This window comes from Dendrobates tinctorius, unplaced genomic scaffold, assembly GCF_039654945.1.
Source record: "Dendrobates tinctorius isolate UK_male_01 unplaced genomic scaffold, ASM3965494v1 ptg000241l, whole genome shotgun sequence".
Lineage (NCBI taxonomy): Eukaryota > Metazoa > Chordata > Amphibia > Anura > Dendrobatidae > Dendrobates > Dendrobates tinctorius.
Genome location: NW_027361908.1, coordinates 14,241,182 through 14,262,731, shown reverse-complemented (window position 1 = coordinate 14,262,731; position 21,550 = coordinate 14,241,182). Strand labels below are relative to the sequence as shown.

At 44.5% G+C, this 21,550-nt stretch overlaps 1 protein-coding gene across 2 annotated transcripts in view; it reads left to right on the top strand.

The window, feature by feature from the left end:
• Positions 1 to 21,550, top strand: part of MON2 (MON2 homolog, regulator of endosome-to-Golgi trafficking) — a 139,786-nt gene that overhangs the window by 32,800 nt on the left and 85,436 nt on the right. For both annotated transcript variants that reach the window (XM_073556966.1, XM_073556967.1), the window contains exons 3-13: positions 2,641 to 2,768; positions 3,973 to 4,104; positions 5,892 to 6,021; positions 8,093 to 8,190; positions 9,096 to 9,221; positions 9,340 to 9,534; positions 10,901 to 11,025; positions 13,547 to 13,686; positions 14,043 to 14,196; positions 16,520 to 16,746; positions 19,939 to 20,020. In XM_073556966.1, the coding sequence (XP_073413067.1) occupies positions 2,641 to 2,768; positions 3,973 to 4,104; positions 5,892 to 6,021; positions 8,093 to 8,190; positions 9,096 to 9,221; positions 9,340 to 9,534; positions 10,901 to 11,025; positions 13,547 to 13,686; positions 14,043 to 14,196; positions 16,520 to 16,746; positions 19,939 to 20,020 (1,537 nt within the window). The remainder of the gene's footprint in view (positions 1 to 2,640; positions 2,769 to 3,972; positions 4,105 to 5,891; positions 6,022 to 8,092; positions 8,191 to 9,095; positions 9,222 to 9,339; positions 9,535 to 10,900; positions 11,026 to 13,546; positions 13,687 to 14,042; positions 14,197 to 16,519; positions 16,747 to 19,938; positions 20,021 to 21,550) is intronic.

Below are 21,550 nucleotides of genomic sequence, written 5' to 3'. Positions count from 1 at the left end.
GGTGCTACACCAGATGACTTGGCCTCCACAGTCACCAGACCTGAACCCAATCGAGATGGTTTGGGGTGAGCTGGACCGCAGAGTGAAGGCAAAAGGGCCAACAAGTGCTAAGCATCTCTGGGAACTCCTTCAAGACTGTTGGAAGACCATTTCTGGTGACTAGCTCTTGAAGCTCATCAAGAGAATGCCAAGAGTGTGCAAAGCAGTAATCAAAGCAAAAGGTGGCTACTTTGAAGAACCTAGAATATAAGACATATTTTCAGTTGTTTCACACTTTTTTGTTAATTATATAATTCCATGTGTTAATTCATAGTTTTGATGCCTTCAGAGTGAATCTACAATTGTCATAGTCATGAAAATAAAGAAAACTCTCTGAATGAGAAGGTGTGTCCAAATTTTGCTCTGTACTGTACTCTAAAAAAAAAAAATATATATATATATATATATATATATTCGATATTAGATAGTGTATTACATATTTACAATTTTTTTGTGTTCTAAAGTTGTATTCCAATAAATATATAATGTTCTATCTAAATATCTTGATTATTGGATCATAGAAATGATTAAATGTCTGATGTTCACATTGTACTACAATAAATTTTTCACAATATAAGCAGTATATGTGGGAGTCGGAGTCGTGGAGTCGGTGTAAGGGAAATTGAGGAGTCTGAGTCGCAGGTTTTGCTTACCGACTCCACAGCCCTGATGTGAACTATAGATGCTTTATTGTAACTAACACCATACAAAGAACAGTTTAAAAACAAAAACAATGTTAAACTGTTCTTTGTATGGTGTCGAGCTACTTTCAGACTAGCGTACTGAGGCGCAGGGCCGCCGCTAAGTCCCGCCCCTGGCCACGCCTCCTCTGATCGCATGACGCTGGATGCGATCAGCGTACCCTATATTTAGCGTTGGGTACGCTGGCCGTGCGCTGGTATAATTTTGCCGGCGCTTGCGCCGTTTTGGCGCTGCGCTGAGCGCACAAAAATGCAGCAGTGGGCGTTTTTGTGCGCTCTGCGCAGCGCCAAAAGGGCGCAAGCGCCGGCAAAATCATACCAGTGCACGGCCAGCGTACCCAACGCGAAATATAGGGTACGCTGATCGCATGCAGCGTCATGCGATCGGAGGAGGAGCTGACTGGAGGAGGCGCGGCCGGGGCTTAGCGGCAGCCCTGCGCTCGTCTGAAAGTAGCCTCAGTTACAATCAAGCATCTATAGTTCACATGGGAGTGTGCATTTCATGGGGTAGTCTTTTTCTCTTTCTCTTTTTGTTCTCATTGCATTCTTAATGCCCTTGTAGCACCGCCTTTTATATTTTATTGCTTCTAAGGACCATTTTCTATCTGTATTGTGCCCTTATTCTTCAACTTGCCCCTTTGTAATGAGACACCTTTTCATAGACCATGACTGGAACCAGCTGATATTATTTGTCTCTAAGTCGCAGGATTGTTTTCAAATTGCTGATAGATTTTAGCTGGTGTCATGACTTTCCATGGTGTTTTTCACCTCTTTCTTCACATGCTCAATACTTTTCCCTGTGTCATTTCTCATTATTACACATAACTTAATTTATGGACGTATATGGTCTGATTTCTTTGCCTGTGAGGATCGGATGGGTTGTTAACGACATCTGGTTAGAATTTCATGTCAATAGCACCTTTAGAAATATATTTTCTTAGAAAATTGGTGACCTGTTCAATACTTATTTCACCCACTGTATATATATTCCGTAACAATGGGGAAGATTTATTTGGTTAAATGACTGGACTTCTATGGAACTAAAGTGGCTCTGTTCTAGATTTCACAGTAGAATCTGAATGCATTAGTATATGGATCTGTGTGACCTGTTGAGACTTGCATATTTGGTTTGAACATCCATGTCCTAATGGCTGTATAATCATGATGTTGAAATGAGCATTTTTTTTATCAGGCCAGCTGAAATGCTGAGCGCTCATTAGGCCTAGTGTATTCAGTCTCTTCCTGCTCAGCCTGACAGCTGCAGATTGTACTGAGCATTGTGAGACCTCAGCAGTAAGGGGTACTTCACACTAAGCGAGATCGCTAGCGAGATCACTGATGCGTCACCGGTTTTGTGACGCATCAGTGATCTCGTCAGCGATCTCGCTGTGTGTGGCACGCATCAGCGACCGGCCCCCCCGCCGGGTATCGCTGATTGTGCAGGAATGTCCTGGGCCATTTTTTGATCGTTGATCTCCCGCTGGCCAGCACGCATCGCTGCGTGTGGCAGCGGGAGATCAGCAAGCTCCCAGCGCTGTAAGCAGATGCTGGGAGCTGGTATCCAGGGTAAATAGCAGTTAACTAAGCACACGCGTCGCTTAGTTACCCGCTGTGTACCCAGGACACCAGCGTGCTCGCGCTGGGAGCTGGTATCCAAGGTAAACAGCGGGTAACTAAGTGCCACAGGCAAAAAGGGACAGGGCAAAAACTCTTGATCTTATTTCTGCTGCTAGGGACGCATTGTGAACCAAGCCTAACTTAAAGGAGGAAAAAAAATAGAGCCGATTCTAAATACAGAATAGGATGAGAAAAGACTGTTTTGTTACTACATTTATTACTTGTACGTTGTCTGCAAAAAAATGTCAGTTATTTTATTTTTTTTTCTCATTTATTCCTGAAGCATTGAAAGAGAACAGTTCAGAAGTAGTCCAACCTTTCCTTATGGGCTGTGGAACCAAGGAACCAAAAATCACCCAGCTTTGTCTCGCTGCCATCCAGAGGCTCATGTCACATGAAGTGGTGTCAGAGGTATGGGGATTAGGCTACCCGAGTCGTTTCCTTCACCGTAAGTCTACGTCTTTCATACAGTACAGGAACCAGTCAGCATCAGTAGGACACATTATTGGTGTCTTGGTTTTTCTATTTATTGGTGTGTCTTATACAGTTCAGTTTACTTTTTGTGAAAAGGCTGATATATAATACATTAGTGTTTACCACTATATATGTAATGCCAATATCATTAGCTTCATTAAAGTGCTATAGGAAGCAATGCCGAGAGGCAAAATAGGGAAGTAATAGATTTAAGGGGACCGTCGCCAGGTTCGGCCGATATGAGATAAGGCCACCAGCTTTCAAGGCTGATATACAGCATTATAGAATGCTGTATATCTGCCCCCAACCCAACCTGTTCTTGGTGCGGCGCCTCCCATCTTTTTGCCATCCTCCTTTTTACTTTGTGTGGATGACGCGTCCCTACGTCATCCACAGTCTCCTCGACATCGCACTCTTGCGCAGATGTACTTCTCTGCAGTGTGCAGATCCCGGGAAAGGTCAAAGAGTTCCGGCACCTGTGCACTGCAGGACTTTACTATGCTCTCAGCAGGACAGAGTAGAGAAGTACGCCTGCGCAGGAGCGCGATGCCAAGGACACTGTGTGGATGATGCAGGGACGCGTCATCCACACGAAGTAAGAAGGAAAACAGCTATCATAAGAAGATGGGAGGCGCTGGACCAGACCGCCCCCGCAGGTGAGTATAATAAAAGATCTTTTTCTTCTCTTACAGGTCGGGTTGGAGGCCTATATGCAGCGTTATAGACTGTTGTATGTCAGCCCTGAAAGGTGATGGCCGTATCTCATATTGGCCATACCTGGTGACAGATTCGCTATAAGTCAGCTCTTGTTAGTGTTTCTATGCAGTATTCACATTATGCACACAATGCTCCATGCACAGTATATACAAACATAACTGCACACAAACAGTACACTTATATACCTTCCAGTTTCCCCATGGAACTGTGACTGTTCATTTGTTCTATCCTGCAAGGTCCTTCAGCTCCGGTCTTCTGTGGTGTCCTGTTTCAGGACCTGCAGTGGTGAGAACTGTGCAGGCCCTGTCCAGCTGTAGTGATGTGCAGGTTCACCTTCTCCTCCTGTCCTGATCACACCCCTTAATATTCCAGACAGCATTTTAATACATTGCTCTTTTAAAGTTATGTTCTTTTATCTCCAAAGGCTGCTGCTGGTAATATAATCAATATGCTATGGCAGCTGATGGAAAATGGACTGGAAGAATTAAAGCTTCTGCAGACCGTTTTGGTGCTTTTAACTACTAACACAGTGGTTCATGATGACGCCTTATCAAAGGTAACTGTGCTGAACAAATTGATTTAGTCTATATTTATGTATTGTTTTCAGTTATGTATTTTTTAATAACTAGCTGAAGAGCACGTCGTTGCCCAGGTATAGTAGCTAACTGCCATCCCGCTCTCTCCCTCCGCAGCCCCGCACTCCACTCGCCGTCCTGCTCTCTCCCTCCGAAGCCCAGCTCTACACCTGCCATCCCACATTCTCCCTCAACAGCCCCGCTCTCCACCTGCTGTCCAGCTCTTTCGCTCTGCAGCCCCACTCTCCATGTGAGGTGCCGTTCTATCCCTCCGCAGCCCCGCTCTCCATCCGTGTCCTGTTCTATCCCTCCGCAGCCCCGCTCTCCATCCGTGTCCCGTTCTATCCCTCCGCAGCCCCGCTCTCCATCTGTGTCCTGTTCTCCCTCCGCAGCCCCGCTCTCCATCCGTGTCCCGTTCTCCCTCCACAGCCCTGCTCTATCCCTCTGCAGCCCCGCTTTCCATCCGTGTCCAGTTCTCCCTCCACAGCCCTGCTCTCTCCCTCCACAGCCCCGCTCTCCAAGCGCTGTCCCGCTCTATCCCTCCGCAGCACTGCTGTCTACCTACCCGCTGCCTCACTCTCTCCCTCTGCAGCCCCGCTCTCCACGCGCCGACCCGCTCTATCTCTCAGCAGCACTGCTCTCCATCCGTGACCCGCTCTCCCTCGCAGCTCCGTTCTCCCTCTGCAACCCCGCTCTACATCCGCCAGTCGGTGGGGCTATGTGGAGTGGGCACGTAGTGGGTGTGGCTTGATACAGAGGTTTGTATAGAAAAGGGGATGTAAGGATAGCCTACTCTCATTTTACCTGAATGGGTCACATCATGTTCAGGCCAACTATTTGTGATCTGTTTTGTCTGAACCTGAAAATCTGGATTTGGACATGCCTCCCTCCAACAGAGACTTTTCTATTAGTGTATGTTCACACAAGCATATAAAAAAATCATTCATCGTTTCATCCAGAAAAGCTCGGATGACCTCTTTTCTCACTTGTCATCCGTGTGCTGTCCGTATACAATCCGCTATTTACAGCAGCAGCTATTAATCATTAGCAAGGCCATATACAGTTTCCTATATCACAGAATTGCAATGTATCTATAAAAATCACATTCTATCCTTTTTTTTTTTTTAACCCACCTATAGACTTGAATGGGTGAGTCTCATCTGATTTACGGAAGAAACTAGTGCATGCTGCGTTTTTTTATTTTATTTTTTTTTCTAACGGACAGCACTCGGACCGAAAATAAATATAGTCGTGTGAACGAGCCCTTAGGCAAAGGTAGTCACTTTGTACTCCAGCTGGCCTCTTCTGCAGCAGTACACATCTTTTTTTGGGCAGTCACAATAGCATGGTAGATTACCCCTTTGTGTCCACGTAAAGGGTTAGACAATACCAGAATAGAGGCCAGACGGAGTAAAAAGTGACTGCTTTTTTAAGTTTTTCAGAGCTCGTACTACTGAAGCTGTGATGTGCACCTTCTTGAGATATTCCAGTGGCCAATTGCTGTCGCAGAGTGTGATATTAGGTTAAATGTCTCTGCGGCCAGCATCGATTGGTCATCATAAAGCCTGAACATAGAGCTTTAGGGCATCCAAGAGACCAGAGGGAAAGTGACCAGAGGAGAAAAAGTAAGTGTTTTGGAAAGTTATGGTTTTTATACTTTGGGTACTTACGTACTTTAAAATCTTATTTGAAGGTCTAGTGGTCAAGGATCAGTCTGTCTCCCTCTTTCTTGCAAATAATATGATTTCTTCTCCGCTGTATTTTGCAGGCGATCGTTCTCTGCTTCAGACTGCACTTCACTAAAGACAACATAACGAATAACACGGCCGCAGCAACAGTACGGCAGGTAGTCACCGTGGTGTTTGAGAGGATGGTAGCTGAAGATGAAAGACACAAAGGTAATCATCAGGTCATCATTAGTGTTGTATGTGAAGGGGGCTGGCTGACTAGGTGAATATAGCAGCTAAGCCAACTCCATTCTCATTCACAGCTGTTGCATAGGCAAAGCAAGGGCTTGGCTCTTAAGTGAACCAGGTAGGCATCCCCCTTCCCACGCAGCACTGATGAAGTGCTGGCTCAAGAAACTCTTTTCTGTGTCTAGAACAAACCAGAAGGTTTCCTGCTAAAACATCTTATAACTAATACTGTATGAGACAGTTCCTTTAGATTCAAAATGCATCTAAAGGTAATGTTTTTGACGTGGACAATCACTTGAATGAGCCACAACCATATTGGCCGGTATTTTTTTGAGGGTCCTGGATTGGTGCTGGTCCCAATGGATTTCTCTCCCTCCCTGTCTAAAAACTGTGGCTCTTAAAGAGAATATGAAACCAGGTTTTCGCCACCTGATCAAAATGTGGAGACGAAGACTGAGAATCCATCGATGTGGCACTTACTGGGCTGGCTGCTGTAGTTTTTGTAAAGTTCCTGTTTTATCAGTAGGAGGATAAAGGACTAGTAAACCAGCTTACCAGATAGTGCTCCATATTCATGAGCTCTATGTAAGCTTAACCCCTACAACTGATTGGCAGTTTTCTGACTATGAAAGTGTACACAGTAACCTGTCAGTTGGTGCATGGGGTTATGCAGAGTTTAGTATTCACAGAACTGGTAGATCAGCAGCAGGTTAATCAGTGATGTAATGACACTGTAGCCCAGTATGTGACACATCGCTGGATTCGGTGTCTCTGTCCCTTCATGTGGCTTCAGATGGAGTTGCAAAAAGCTGGAGACAGATGCTCTTTAACATACTGTAGTATAAATGTAAATCAATACAATTAAAGTTTTATCAAAGAGATTATCCCTCAATTACATTGAGTCACTTTTGTCTGCTAGATCGTAAAAAACAAAATTTTTTTTTTGCTTAGAATGTTTTTTTTAAGAGCCCATCTTTAGATATTAATGTTACATACTTGTTATGATGCCCTTGGACCTCTATTGATTCCCTGTCAGAACATCCACCTAATGTATCCAGTATTCATGGGCACATTTGGTCACTTGATCAGTCCCTTTGGCTTGGATCCTCTTGTATACGGAAGGCACACTGATTCTTAATATAGACCAGCCAATAAGAAACTGCACACGGTAAGCAGCACTGGACACATGTAGAGAACATTGTGAGAAAAACCAAAACAGGCAGTGTCATAGCAAGTATATGACAGAAGTTTCTAAGGGGTAATGTCTCTGCTTGTGGAGAGTGACGTACCTATGGAATGAGACTTTTGGGCCATGCATTGCTCTTCTGGAAAATGTGCACATTGTCTCATCAGAGAGGAACAGAACTTGAACTCTAGTGCCACCTATTGGAAGTAGCAATCTTCTAAGTCAATACTGACCATTAAACAAGCCTTGCCACATGACTATCCATAAAAGACAAACCAGACTCTCAATTTGCAGACACGCGTTGCACTGCAAAGTGGCAACAGCACGAAACACGTGTCTGCAAATTGAGAATCTGGTTTGGCTTTTATTCTAAGTCGTGGCAAGGCTCATTAAAGGGTCGACATTGACTTTTAGGATTGCTACTTCCAATAGGTGACACTAGAGTTAAAGTTCTGTTCCTCTCTGAGGAGGCAATTTGGATGGCCGGTTCTAGACATGAATTTTTTTATATTATTCTCATTGGAAAATCGTCATGTTTTGTCTGATTAATCAGAGATCCCCTTCAAGATTTAGAAACCTAATGAAAATAAAATGGTAGGAAGCAGAACTGAAAAGCCCTTACTGTGTCAGTACATGAATGGTTCCTCACCAAGGGGCAATCCAAGGTTAATTAGCCAGTAATTGATCTACAACATATGGCTGTTTGTTTGAGAATTGTACAACTTGATGTATTAGTTGGTTCGCTTTAATACTATCCAGATGCTTCTTTGCCAGCTAATATTTTTAAATAATGGGGTCATTCCAGTAAAACTTCAATGCTTAATAGATATGTTGGAACATTCAAATCTATCACTTTATGATCCGCAGATATTGTGGAGCCGCCCGTGCCTGTCACTGGAAACAGTAATCGGAGATCTGTCAGCACCTTGAAGCCATGTGCTAAAGATGCGTATATGCTCTTTCAGGTAATCCTTCTCGTCATGTAGATGTAAGGCTATGGTGTGGCCATATACTCTCGGGTGAGGAGAAAATGGAGTCAAAATGACTCCATCTTCTCCATTCTGTCAGTCTGCGAGAATTGCTGTCATCCGAGAGCAGTCTGATCTTTTCTACACACCCATTGACTTAAACAGAGAGAAAAGACCTGACTTTACTACCCAAATGATACAAAATACTTTATTATTCCAAAAATGGGCAGAACAACAAAATAATGTAGGGGTGGAAACAAATGTTCAGGGGCACAGGAAGAAAGGACGCATCATGTGGGGTAAAAATGGACAATGGTAGCAGCAAGAATGTGGAACAGCACTAAAGTGCACATGTGCAATTAATTACAACATAGACCTGAACACTAACTATAGACCATAATAGGCAGTTGTGTTGTAAAAAGTGCAAAGTGCTTTCTCATAATGTGCTTTATAGTGCGCTGTGGGGCTGACGTGGACCCATAAGTGTAATATTGCTGTAGTGTAGAAAAATAAAGTGCATCCATATGTAGAGTAGATATATTCAACCATATTAGAAAATGACATGCGATTTTACCTGTCAAACTAAAAAGTAGGGGTCCACCCCAACGCGTGTCTCGGCGTCCGCACTCATTGACTTGCATGGCTGAGTGCGATCCTAATATTGAATCAAACTTCGCATGCTGCTATTTTTTTCCCCCCTCGGTCCATCGCTATCCGAGGAAAAACTGTTGCATGGCCCCATTGATTAACATTGGTCCGAGTGCGATCCAATGTTTTGACCGATAATACGGTCATCTGCACGAGCCCTAGAGATGACTGATGCCGCTGTCAATGGTGTTCACTAGGGCTTTGCATTACGGTTATTTAATTATCTGATTCATGCCTTCCCCTGACTTCCTTAGGATTTGTGTCAGCTGGTTAATGCTGACGCTCCCTATTGGCTGGTAGGAATGACAGAAATGACAAGGACGTTTGGCTTGGAACTTCTGGAATCGGTCCTTAATGACTTTCCACAAGTTTTCTTGCAGGTAATTACAGCTATTGCTTCATGTCTGGAACTGAAAGGTGGGTGATAAGTTTATAGAGAAATGTCTAATATTATGTTAGCTTTTGTTAATTCCACTTTTTTTTTTTTGTATTTTACAGCATCAAGAATTTAGTTTCCTATTGAAAGAACGTGTGTGTCCGCTTGTGATTAAGCTCTTTTCGCCAAATATTAAATTTCGCCAGGGCTCCAGTAGTAATTCTTCTCCGGCTCCTGTGGAGAAACCCTATTTTCCTATATGTATGAGACTGCTCCGAGTTGTATCTGTGCTTATTAAGCAGTTTTATGGCCTTTTGGTAAGGCAATACATTTATTTCACATTTTCTGTGGGATTTTAGTGCATGTCTTAGAATTGGTTTTTCTTCGTCAAAGGATATATCACTTTTTCAATATGACTTGCAGCATAGTGGAAGAAATTTCTGGTAGATTATGAAAAAGTAATCCTGTCTAATGTCTGTTTGCCATTGTCAGTAGTGCTGCGCTCAGGAGGCAGATCAGCTTCTGTATGGCAAACTAAACATGCTAATTGCCTCTTTAGAGATACATGGACTCTAGTGCCACCTATTGGAAGTAGCAATCCTAAAAGTCAATATCGACCCTATAATGAGCCTTGTCACATGACTTGGGATAAAAGCCAAACCAGAATCTCAATTTGCAGACACTGTGCTATGGGTTGTTGCCCCTCATTAGTGCAAAGTATGAAATCTGATTTGGCTGGGTGGGAGGCTTAAGACTGGGCTCTAAGGGGTAAGGATTTCTCCTTGTGGAAAGTGACGTGCCAGCCCTCGCAGTCCAGAGTGAAGAGACTTATACGCCATGCATGCTCCTCTGGGAAATTAAATACATTGCCTTTTCAGAGAGGAAGAGGACTTGAACTCTACTGCCACCTTTTGGAAGTAAACTTACATTAAACTTTACAGCTCGATAGTTGTACACTACTGGCAGCTAGGAAAACTGAAAGTATGCATACAACATAAACATTTATCACAACAGTTATTCTATCATTGTAAGAGAATCTGTCACCAGATTTTTGCTAGCCAATCTGGGAGCATTGTAATGTAGAGACAGAAACCCTGATTCCAGCAATGTGTCACTTACGGGGCCATTACACTGCAGGATAATTGTGAACGAGCATTGTTAAAAATTGTCGTTTCACGATTATCTTGCTGTGTGAACAGGCTGCCAATCACCCGATGAGCGAGCAACACAGTCGTTCAGAGAAAGCTGTCAATCAGTGGTGTGGGTGGAGTTGTTCAGAGGTCAGCCTTCAGAGTACTGGTAGATCTACAGCAGGTAGGTCGGTGATTTAAAGAAAAATATAAAATGCAGCCCAGTAAGTGACACATTGCTGGAATCGGGGTCTTGGCCCTGAGCATTATGCTGCTCTCAAACGAGGTAGCAAAAACCTGCTGTCAGACTCCCCTTTAAGCAGACTTGATGTGACTATGACTTCTGCTTCTTTATGAGGAGTTCTGTTGGCGTCATACATTTACTGACTCCTCTATCTGCCCTGTGCAATTTGCTTTAATCCTTTCAAGACCTGTTCATCCAGTGTGAAGTCTCTTTATTCCACGTACGTGACTTGACATAATCCATGCTTCATATGAGTTGGGGGCGCTGCAGTGTACACGAAGCAGTGAATAAGCCCAGTTTCTTTTGTAGGTGACTGAGTGTGAGATCTTTCTATCACTATTAGTGAAATTTCTGGATGCCGATAAGCCACAGTGGCTACGAGCTGTGGCTGTGGAGTCTATACACAGGCTGTGCGTTCAGCCCCAGCTGCTCAGGTACTTTGTTTAACACTTTTTAGTTTATATTAATCTTATACTATAGTTTCTGTATCGCTTCATTGGGGGATGCAGAACACCATGGGGGTATGCTGCTGCCACTGGGCAGAAAAAAAGTGAACCCCTCCCCAGCAGGCTACACCCACCAGCTGTGTCAAATCTGATCAGTTTTTTTTAGTGTCCGTAGGAGGCAGCACCTTAACCCATAAAGAGTGTCTCGCATGGCTAGGCGGTTGTTCCTTGCCACCTATCCTCAGCCCACTCATCCACCATAGTGAAACTGTGACAGGAGCTAAGAATTACCTGATTCCAGCGACTTCTCTACATGGCGCCCTTGATGACTGTCTTCCAGTCTGCAAAGGAAGAGTCGAAACCGCATCTGGACAGGTACCCTCGACATCTTCTAGGTATTCATGGCAGTCTAGGCTTCAGAATACTCATGGTCTCGGATGGGGAGCAATCCACTGAGGCGGCTTAGGCCTGTTTCACACATCCGTTTTTTAGCTCAGTTGAAATCCGTCAAAATGACGGAAAACGGATCCGTTGGTGGATTGAAACAAACGGGTGTCACCGGACCGTTATTTTGATGGATCCGGATAAGGTAGAAATTTAAAGGAAAGCCGTGCCTGGAAAAGGAGAGAGAGAGAGACTTTTTCAGCCGCCAGAACCGAGTTTAGGGTTAAATTTCCTACTGAGTCAATTCCTCCAGGCATGCGCACTGTACAATGTGGATCCGGACGGCCAAAAAAAACGTTTCATTGTCCGTCCGGGCAAGTCGGCGGACGCCAAAATTTTGCCGGATCGGAATAAAACCGTCAAGATCCGCCGGTAATGAAACTCAATGGGAAAAAAACGGATCCACCAAAAAAAGGCGGATCCTTTTTTTTTTTATTTTTTTTTTTTAGCAAAACGGCGGATTTTGACTAATGCTGACAGACGGATGTGTGAAAGAGGTCTTAGAACTCAGCGTGTGGTTGACACTGAGGTTACAGTTTCTCCCGCTCCATAGCAACTCCAGGTGCTCCGGATGATTCACCTCAAAATTTAGGCCCTGGCTTCCCGAGGCCTACTTGTCCGGCAGGTCACGCCCCTTGCCCTCCTTTGACTAATCAACGTCGTGTGGGTTTTTTCTCGCTCTTCTTTTCTTGGCCATGCCCCCCGCCCAGCATCCTATCATAGTTGCTTTTTTCGTTGACCAATCACATTCACACTCTTTTCTCATCTGGACCTGTAAGCTAGTCTTTTCGACATGCTGCTCAATACCTACGAGCAAGAGTCTTCTCCCGGAAGAAAAGAGCACAGCTTGTCATCTCGGGATTCCATCGCCTAGACTTTCCTCTCTATGTTTCCTTCTCTATGTTCCTTTTGTCATTGCATGAGCCTTTTGGACAATAGGGTAACTCCAATAGAAGCATTCCCTTTTGTGCAGTTCTACAGCAGACTTCTCCAGCTCTCTTCTGTTGCTTGGGACAGTTTGATTTTCTCCATGTACTGACTGGTACTTCTCCCTCCATGAGTCAATAGCTCCTGATCTGCAGTCTCCCTCTTATTGTCATGGGAGATCCTTCCTACTGCTTTGCTGAGAGGTTGTGATGGCGAGTGTCAGGTTCCTGGCTTGGGGAGCAGTATCCCTGCCACCTGCCACCCACGATTCAGAGTTGCTGGAAGATCATGGCCTTCACTTCATTCCTCTCTCCTCCTAATAGCAGGATCTTTGCTGTTGAACTGTCTGGTCTGCCTGCAATCTGGAAACGCCATTGCCGCAGCGTTCATCAATCATCAGGGCGATACTCGACGTTAACCGGTCTGTCAGATAATCCCATGCTATGTCTGGCAAAACAAGGTTTATCGGTGGTACACACGCCTTGGCTGTCAAAAGTTTTTCAATACACAGGGCAAGGGGTTCTGACCTGAGGTTTTCACCTCTGTTTTTTTCTGTTTCCTTTTACAGTTTTGTCTTCCACCCTTGGGACTCCTTTAGGACGTCCTATGGTTTCCTATGTCCCCCATTGAAGTGATAGAGAAAAGAAGATTTTGGGTAATCACTATAAAAGCTTTCTCTGAGCTTTCATTGGGGGACACAGCACCCGCCTTTTTGTGTCTATTTTAGACCAGAGTTGTGCTTTATCTAGGTTACATCTCCTACTGCTTTCTCACTAACTGATTAGCTTGGCTCCAGTTGGTAGGTGTAGCCTGCGGTGGAGGAGCTAACTGTTATGTGCATAGTGTCAGCCTCCTAGTGGCAGCAGCATACACCCATCGATTCCTGTGTCCCCCAATGAAGGGTCAGAGAAAGAGATTTTATGGCGAGTACCCAAAATCATCTTTTTTGTTATTAGAAAAGGAGGTTATCGCTTTTATCTATGTCTAGATTTCTTATTCAATTAATGATGAGCATATGCATGATTGCTATTTATTTCTGCGTGGGCTTTTAGCTGATTACAGCCTTCTCCTCTAAGTGTTATCTTTCCCTATGTTTTTTTTCCCTTTTTAACTAACCATAACTTGTTTAACTACTCAGGTCCTTCTGCCAGTCCTATGACATGAAACAACACTCCACAAAAGTTTTCAGAGACATTGTCAATGCGTTGGGATCCTTTATTCAGTCACTCTTCCTAATACCAAGTACTGGAAATGCTTCCACTGCATCCATCCCTATTGGTAATTTCTTTTACTCTCACTTTCTGTGTCTATCGATCTCACCTTCTCTTTCACTCTCTCACTCACGATATTTGTCAGCTCCGCTATGCATTTCGACATTCTGGATATAGTGTGATATTACAGACATGATCATCGCTGTCCCCATTGGGGATCATAATCTAGATTCTGTATCAGTATGTCTTTGGAGTGTTGGAGGAAATCCAAGCAAACTCAGGGAGAACATACAAACTCCTTGCAGATGTTGTCCTTGGTGGGATTTGAACCCAGGACCCCAGCGCTCCAAGGCTACAGTGCTGCCCATATCAAAGTTTTAGGAATGTTCTTGGGGTGCGTTAAAACTTTTGCTTTACTTACAGCTGGCTCTAGCTCCAGTGCCCCTGCTGTAAACCCGGCTACACCAGGGATGGCAGCAGCAACTGGGAATACAACTGTTCTCCCTGCTTTTGAATATCGAGGCACCTGGATTCCAATCATAACCATCTCTGTTCAAGGCAGCGCTAAAGCAACCTAGTAAGCACACAAGAAATTAATTATTATTTAATTATATGGGTTGTCCAACAATAAAATGATTGTTTAAGGCATTGATTGATTAAAAATAATAAACTGATGCAACCTTGTCTCCCAGCACCTCTGTGAATCCAGCACATGCAGATTTCGGAGGTCTACGTGCGCTCCAGGAGCGATGTCTGCCCTGTTTAGAAGTCACAGCAGAGCAGTCAATGATTAGAATAGCATATCATCAGAGAAACATCCAGTGTCCTGCTCTTCTAGTCACCTGACTCTTGTAGCAGTGTTGTGACTTCCCAACAGGACAGACATGGCCTCCAAAGCTGGAGCATGCCTCCAGAGCAACGTATGCAGAATTTGCAGGGGTGCTGGTAAGTCTTCATCCATTTATTATTTTTAAGCAATTGTTATTTCATTGAAAATCTATGTTAAATGAATTTTCTGGACTGAGAAGCATAATATGCAAATTGCCTTTTCAGAGAGAAAGAGGACTTGAACTCTATAGCGCCACCTGTTGGTAGTAGCGATCCTACAAGTCACAATCAACCCTTTAATGAGTCTTGCAATATGACTTGGGATGAATCTCAAATTGCAGACACGGTGTTTCGGGCTATTGGCCCTCGTCAGTGCAAAGTATGAGATCTGATTTGTCTAGGTGAGAGGCTCTGGACTGAGGTCTAAGGGGTAAGGTTTCTTCTTGTAGAGAGTGACATACCAGGCGAATAAGCCTCCTTACCTTGACAAGCCCGAGCTGGTATGTCACTCTCCACAAGAAGAAACCTGGCCTGAGAAGAAAAGTCTGTGATCCCTCGAACACCATTTTGGAGGTGGTCTGCTAACACTGTTATGGCGGAAATCTGCTGCTGAAGGGTCACAGATTGTGTTGTGCAACAGTCTTGTATGGGGACAGCAGTTTTTGCAAAACCTGTGTGGCTCTGCAGCTATTGCCAAACTACAGCTCTCCCGCCATCCCAACCTGTTGGAAGTATTATGGAAGTTGTAGTTTTGCAACAGCTGCAGGGCCACATTGACAGGTGACTCTGTAGTGCCTTTTAAAGAAAAGGTATGGCCATAATGGCCCTGTTATACTTATTTAATGCATACCTGTAGTGAAAGAATCTGTAGCCTGGTTCTTGTTTAATTCACTTTAGAAGTTTTGGTGAAATAGGTTCTTCGTGCATTGGGGCCGGACTGTGGACAGGGTCTTCAGCTCTTGTGTGGCCCCTCCGCATTTGTATGAGCCTTCTTTTTTAAATTTCATGCCAGTGCCGTCCTTGCTGTGGGCAGCGCTAGCGCATATTCATGTACAGGCGATCTCCAGCAAGATGGCGCCGGGGGTTGCGCATACTTAGATTGGGATCCTCAATGATGTGCTGAAATCTCTATCTGCTGCCATCGGCGCTATTTTGATGGAGACTACTGGAGGAGCCGTGCTTCTTTCTTCTGTGGCTCCACCGCCACCTCACAGGGAAAAAAAGTCCTTCTTAGTACAAAAAATACGATACACAGTGCCATATAATAGGACGATTGCAATATACCAAGAGGATAAAAACTTTGATGGGAGGAGGGCTTCCTTAGCGAAGATTCTCTTATAATCATTCATTTATGGTAACAGGCGTTCAAGTAAGCAAAATAATCTCAGTAGTTACTGTATATTCCCATACAGAAATATTACACTTTTTGTGTTTCTGCAGCGGTGACTACTTAGGCTAGTTTCACACTAGCGCTTTGGAGCGCAGCGACGGCCTGCGCACGGCCGCCGCTAAGCCCCGCCCCCTACCGCGCCTCCTCCGGTAGCTCCGCCTACCGGCGCATGACGCTGCATGCGTCCTGCGTCCCCTATCTTTATCACTGGGGGCGCAGGCCGTGCGCAGTATGCGTTTGGCGGCGCATGCGCCTTTTTGACGATGTGCCGAGCGCAACCAAACTGCAGCAGGTTGCGTTTGGCGCACCGTCAAAAGGACGCATGCGCCGCCAAACGCTTACTGCGCACGGCCTGCGCCCCCAGTGATAAAGATAGGGGACGCAGGACGCATGCAGAGTCATGCGCCGGTAGGCGGAGCTACTGGCGGAGGCGCGGCAGGGGCGGGGCTTAGCGGCGGCCGTGCGCAGGCTGTCGCTGCGCTCCAAAGCGCTAGTGTGAAACTAGCCTTAAGTAAAAGTGACGTGCGTTTGGCGAGGAGCCACGGTGTGAGCTGTGTGGTGCTATTATTGCTAGTATTGTATATTGCCACGTGGAAGGCATTATCTTCTGCTCCTAATCTTTTGCTTTTTCTATATCTATTCTCTTAGTCCTTTGATTTGCATTCTTCTCTTTCTGTTGCAGTCTTGAAATGCTGGACAAAGTGGAGCCTCCGACTATCCCAGAGGGCTATGCTATGTCTGTGGCATTTCACTGCTTGCTAGATCTGGTGCGAGGCATCACTACCATGATTGAAGGGGAGATTGGTCAGGCTGAAACAGACTCCCAGATATCTGCAGAAGAGCCTCCATCACCCACCATTGAGCAGAAAGATAGCAGCTCTGTGTCAGACCCACCTGAGGAAGAACCAGGTTTTACTAATTTTCTTTCACTTTGGGGGATGTCATTTAGCCGGTTTCATATGGATAAAACATTTTTTTTCCTTTGTGCAGAAGACTCTTAAACAATGCTTTATGGTTGGCTGTTTTTCACATTTTTTGCATCTTCTTCAATAAACTTGGCTTCATGTTTGATTCCTCCATGTACTAACATGCTGGGCTCCCATAAATGTGATTGGGCCAATATTATTCAGAAAAAATTTTTCTTAAAGGGGTTGTCTGGTCCAACTCGATAACTCTGCAGTCACTCATGAATCCTCCCAGCGCACTCACTTTGGGTATTCGCCGGTTTCTGACCTGGGACCGGAGGGTATGTCTGAGTTATACATACTCCCGTCCAGTGGACGCAGCCTGGTTTCCATACACTTGTATGAAGCTAGGCAACACCCTCTAGTTGACCATGCCCACTTGACTGCTCCATCACTAGATGAGGCGTGACCTGCCTCAATACAAGTGTATGAAGCAAGGCAACACCCACTAGGAGGGCTCTAGCCAGGAGTATACAGTTAGGTCCATATATATTTGGACAGACACAACATTTTTCTAATTTTGGTTCTAGACATTACCACAAAGAATTTTAAACAAAGTAATTCAGATGCAGTTGAAGTTCAGACTTTCAGCTTTCATTTGAGGGTATCCACATTAAAATTGGATGAAGGGTTTAAGAGTTTCAGCTCCTTAACATGTGCCACCCTGTTTTTAAAGGGACCAAAAGTAATTGGACAGATTAAATAATTGTAAATAAAATGTTCATTTCTAGTACTTGGTTGAAAACCCTTTGTTGGCAATGACTGCCTGAAGTCTTGAACTCATGGACATCACCAGACGCTGTTTTTCCTCCTTTTTGATGCTCTGCCAGGCCTTCACTGCGGTGGTTTTCAGTTGCTGTTTGTTTGTGGGCCTTTCTGTCTGAAGTTTAGTCTTTAACAAGTGAAATGCATGCTCAATTGGGTTGAGATCAGGTGACTGACTTGGCCATTCAAGAATATTCCACTTCTTTGCTTTAATAAACTCCTGGGTTGCTTTAGCTTTATGTTTTGAGTTATTGTCCATCTGTAGTATGAAACAACAACCAATCAGTTTGGCTGCATTTGGCTGGATCTGAGCACACAGTATGGCTCTGAATACCTCAGAATTCATTCGGCTGCTTCTGTCCTGTGTCCCATCAACAATAAACACTAGTGACCCAGTGCCACTGGCAGCCATGCATGCCCAAGCCATCACACTGCCTCCGCCGTGTTTTACAGATTATGTGGTATGCTTTGGATCATGAGCTGTACCACGGCCTTCACCATACTTTTCTCTTTCCATCATTCTGGTAGAGGTTGATCTTGGTTTCATCTGTCTAAAGAATGTTCTTCCAGAGCTGTGCTGGCTTTTTTAGATGTTTTTTAGCAAAGTCCCGTCTAACCTTTTTATTCTTGATGCTTATGAGTGGCTTGCACCGTGCAGTGAACCCTCTGTATTTACTTTCATGTAGTCTTCTCTTATGGTAGATTAGAAAAGGGGGAGACAGGGCGCTTCCAATGCGTAGGTCTGTATGGAAAGTAGATGAGTGCACAGCAAGTGTTAGGCTCACCTGATAGGGTTGTGAGAGTCACAACACCTATAATCGCATAAAACAGCTGCAGCAGTCTGCACGAGGTCCAAGGACTTGGTACAAAGAGAAGGCTGGTAGTGCAATAAGAGACTGCGCTGCTGTGGTAGAATTCAAGGTATCTTTATTGCCAACGCGTTTCCTGAGCCAGTCCCAGCTCACTTCATCAATTCTACCACAGCAGCGCAGTCTCTTATTGCACTACCAGCCTTCTCTTTATGGTAGATTTGGATATTGATACGCCTACCTCCTGGAGAGTGTTGTTCACTTGGTTGGCTGTTGTGAAGGGGTTTCTCTTCACCATGGAGACTGTTCTGCGATCATCCACCACTGTTGTCTTCCGTGGGTGCCCAGGTCTTTTTGCATTGATGAGTTCATCAGTGCTTTCTTTCTTTCTCAGGATGTACCAAACTGTGGATTTTGCCACTCCTAATGTAGCAATTTCTCGGATTTTTTTTTCTGTTTTTTACAGCTTAAGGATGGCTTGTTTCACCTGCACGGAGAGCTCCTTTGACCGCATGTTTCCTTCACAGCAAAACCTTCCAAATGCAAGCACCACACCTCAAATCAACTCCAGGCCTTTTATCTGCTTAATTGAGAATGACATAACGAAGGGATTGCCCACACCAGTCAATGAAATAGCCTGGGAGTCAATTGTCCAATTACTTTTGGTCCCTTTTAAAAACAGGGTGGCACATGTTAAGGAGCTGAAACTCTTAAACCCTTCATCCAATTTTAATGTGGATACCCTGAAATGAAAGCTGAAGGTCTGAACTTCAACTGCATCTGAATTGTTTTGTTTAAAATTCATTGTGGTAATGTCTTGAACCAAAATTAGAAAAATGTTGTCTCTGTCCAAATATATATGGACCTAACTGTATATAACTCATACAGACCCCCCGATCTCCGGTCAGGAACTGGAGAATCTCTGCAGCAGTGCATGCACTGGGGGGGATTCATAAGTCTGCAGTCACACAGGGTGACTGCAGACTTAGGCCTCTTTCACACATCCGTTTTGCGCCGTCAGGCGAGATCCGGCTTTTTTTTGTAAAACCGGATCCAGCGAAATGCAATGCCGGATCCGGTTTTTCCCCATTGACTTGTATTAGCGCGGGATCGCGCCGGATGGCATTGCGGTTCGTCCGTTTTTTGCCGGATCCGGCTATTTGTCTCATTCCGGTGTCTGGGAAAAAAACGGCTACTGTAACGTTTTTTGTCTCCGGCAAAAAAAGCCGGATCCGACGCTTCTGGCTTTTTGCCACAATGAAAGTCTATGGGCGCCGGAATGCGCCGAATCCAGAAAAAGACGGATCCAGCCACCGGATCCGTTTTTTTAAGTCTGCGCATGCTCAGATCCAATTAGCCAGCCCCCAGGAAACAGATATAACCTGCTAGACGGATCCGGCAGAAAAACGGATCCGTTTCTACAGTTCTCCAAAATTTATGCCGGATCCGTTTTTTCTAAAAATAGCCGGATCCTGCCTGATGGCAAAAAACTGATGTGTGAAAGTAGCCTTATCGATTTGGACCGGACAACCCCTTTAATAATTCTCTTTCTTCTATTATAGTTGGTAGGACCGTTTGGGAGGAGATGATCAATGCCTGTTGGTGTGGACTGCTCGCGGCCCTCTCTTTGCTTTTGGATGCTAGGTAAGAAGAAAAGCTTTTCACCAAAACTGTCTGTGCTTGTTGTCACTGTGCTTAATGTTTCTTAATGACATTTCAGAAGTTTTCAATCCATTGGTTTCCATTTGATTTCTTCTGTATCTTTTATGTGTTTTGCATTTTTCTGTATGATCTGTGTTGGAATCTAAATTAGTGCACCTTACTGTCGTGTAATGTACAGGGTGGGCCATTTATATGGATACACCTGGGTGGGCCATTTATCAAATGGCCGCCATGGTCACCACCCATCTTAAAAAGTTTCCCCCTCCCATATACTAATGTGCCACAAACAGGAAGTTGATATCACCAACCATTCCCATTTTATTTAGGTGTATCCATATAAATGGCCCACCCAGGTGTATCCATATATACTTGTGTATAAGCCGACCCCCCTAATTTTGCCACAAAAAAACTGGGAAAACTTATTGACTCGTGTATAAGCCGAGGGTGGAATCCATAGACTATGCCCCCATATGCTGCTCCACAGTTTATGCCCCCATATGCTGCTCCATAGAATATTCCCCCATATGCTTCTCCATAGTTTATGCCCCCCCTATATGCTGCCCCATAGACTATGCCCCCATATACTTCTCCATAGACTATGCCCCCATATACTGCTCCATAGACTATGCCCCCATATGCTGCCCCATAGAATATGCCCCCATATGCTGCCCCATAGACTATGCCCTCATATGCTAACCCATGGAATATGCCCCATATGCTGCTCCATAGAATATGCCCCCATATGCTGTCCCATAGACTATGCCCCCATATACTGCTCCATAGACTATGCCCCCATATGCTGCCCCATAGACTATGCCCCATAGACTATTCCCCCATATGCTGACCCATAGAATATGCCACATATGCTGCCCCATAGACTATGCCCCCATATACTGCTCCATAGAATATGCCCCATATGCTGCCCCATAGACTATGCCCCCATATGCTGCCCCATAGACTATGCCCCCATATGCTGCCCCATAGAATATGAAACATGGAAAAAAAAAAACAGAGTTTTTTTTATGTCCTATTTACAAAATAGTCAAAACAAGTCCAAATGACTATATTCCAAGACAACTTTCTAGATGCATATAAATTGTCTTTATTACAAATTGACATACATGTGAATACATATACAAAATCAGTGATTAACAAGTATACATAAGAACAGGCGGGCAGCGTATAACCTATAAGCACCGGAGGGTTTCACACATGAGACAAAACATATCCCTTAGATCATTACCTAGTAAAGTGCATAGTGCCAGTATTAGTAACCAGTATGTCATATAGAATTAAAGTCTCATGAAACGATTTTTGGGAAATGTGGGGGTGAAGTAAAGGGTTAAATGCTCATGTTATATAAGGTATCTAGCATGTGCAGGGTATGGCAACCAGAACATAAGTAACCAGTCACCTGGACAATAATGGCGATAGTAGCTATAATAAAGAGCCAAAAAACCCAGCAATCAAAGAACTCCCCGTGACCTTACCCATATTCAGACCACTCCAGCG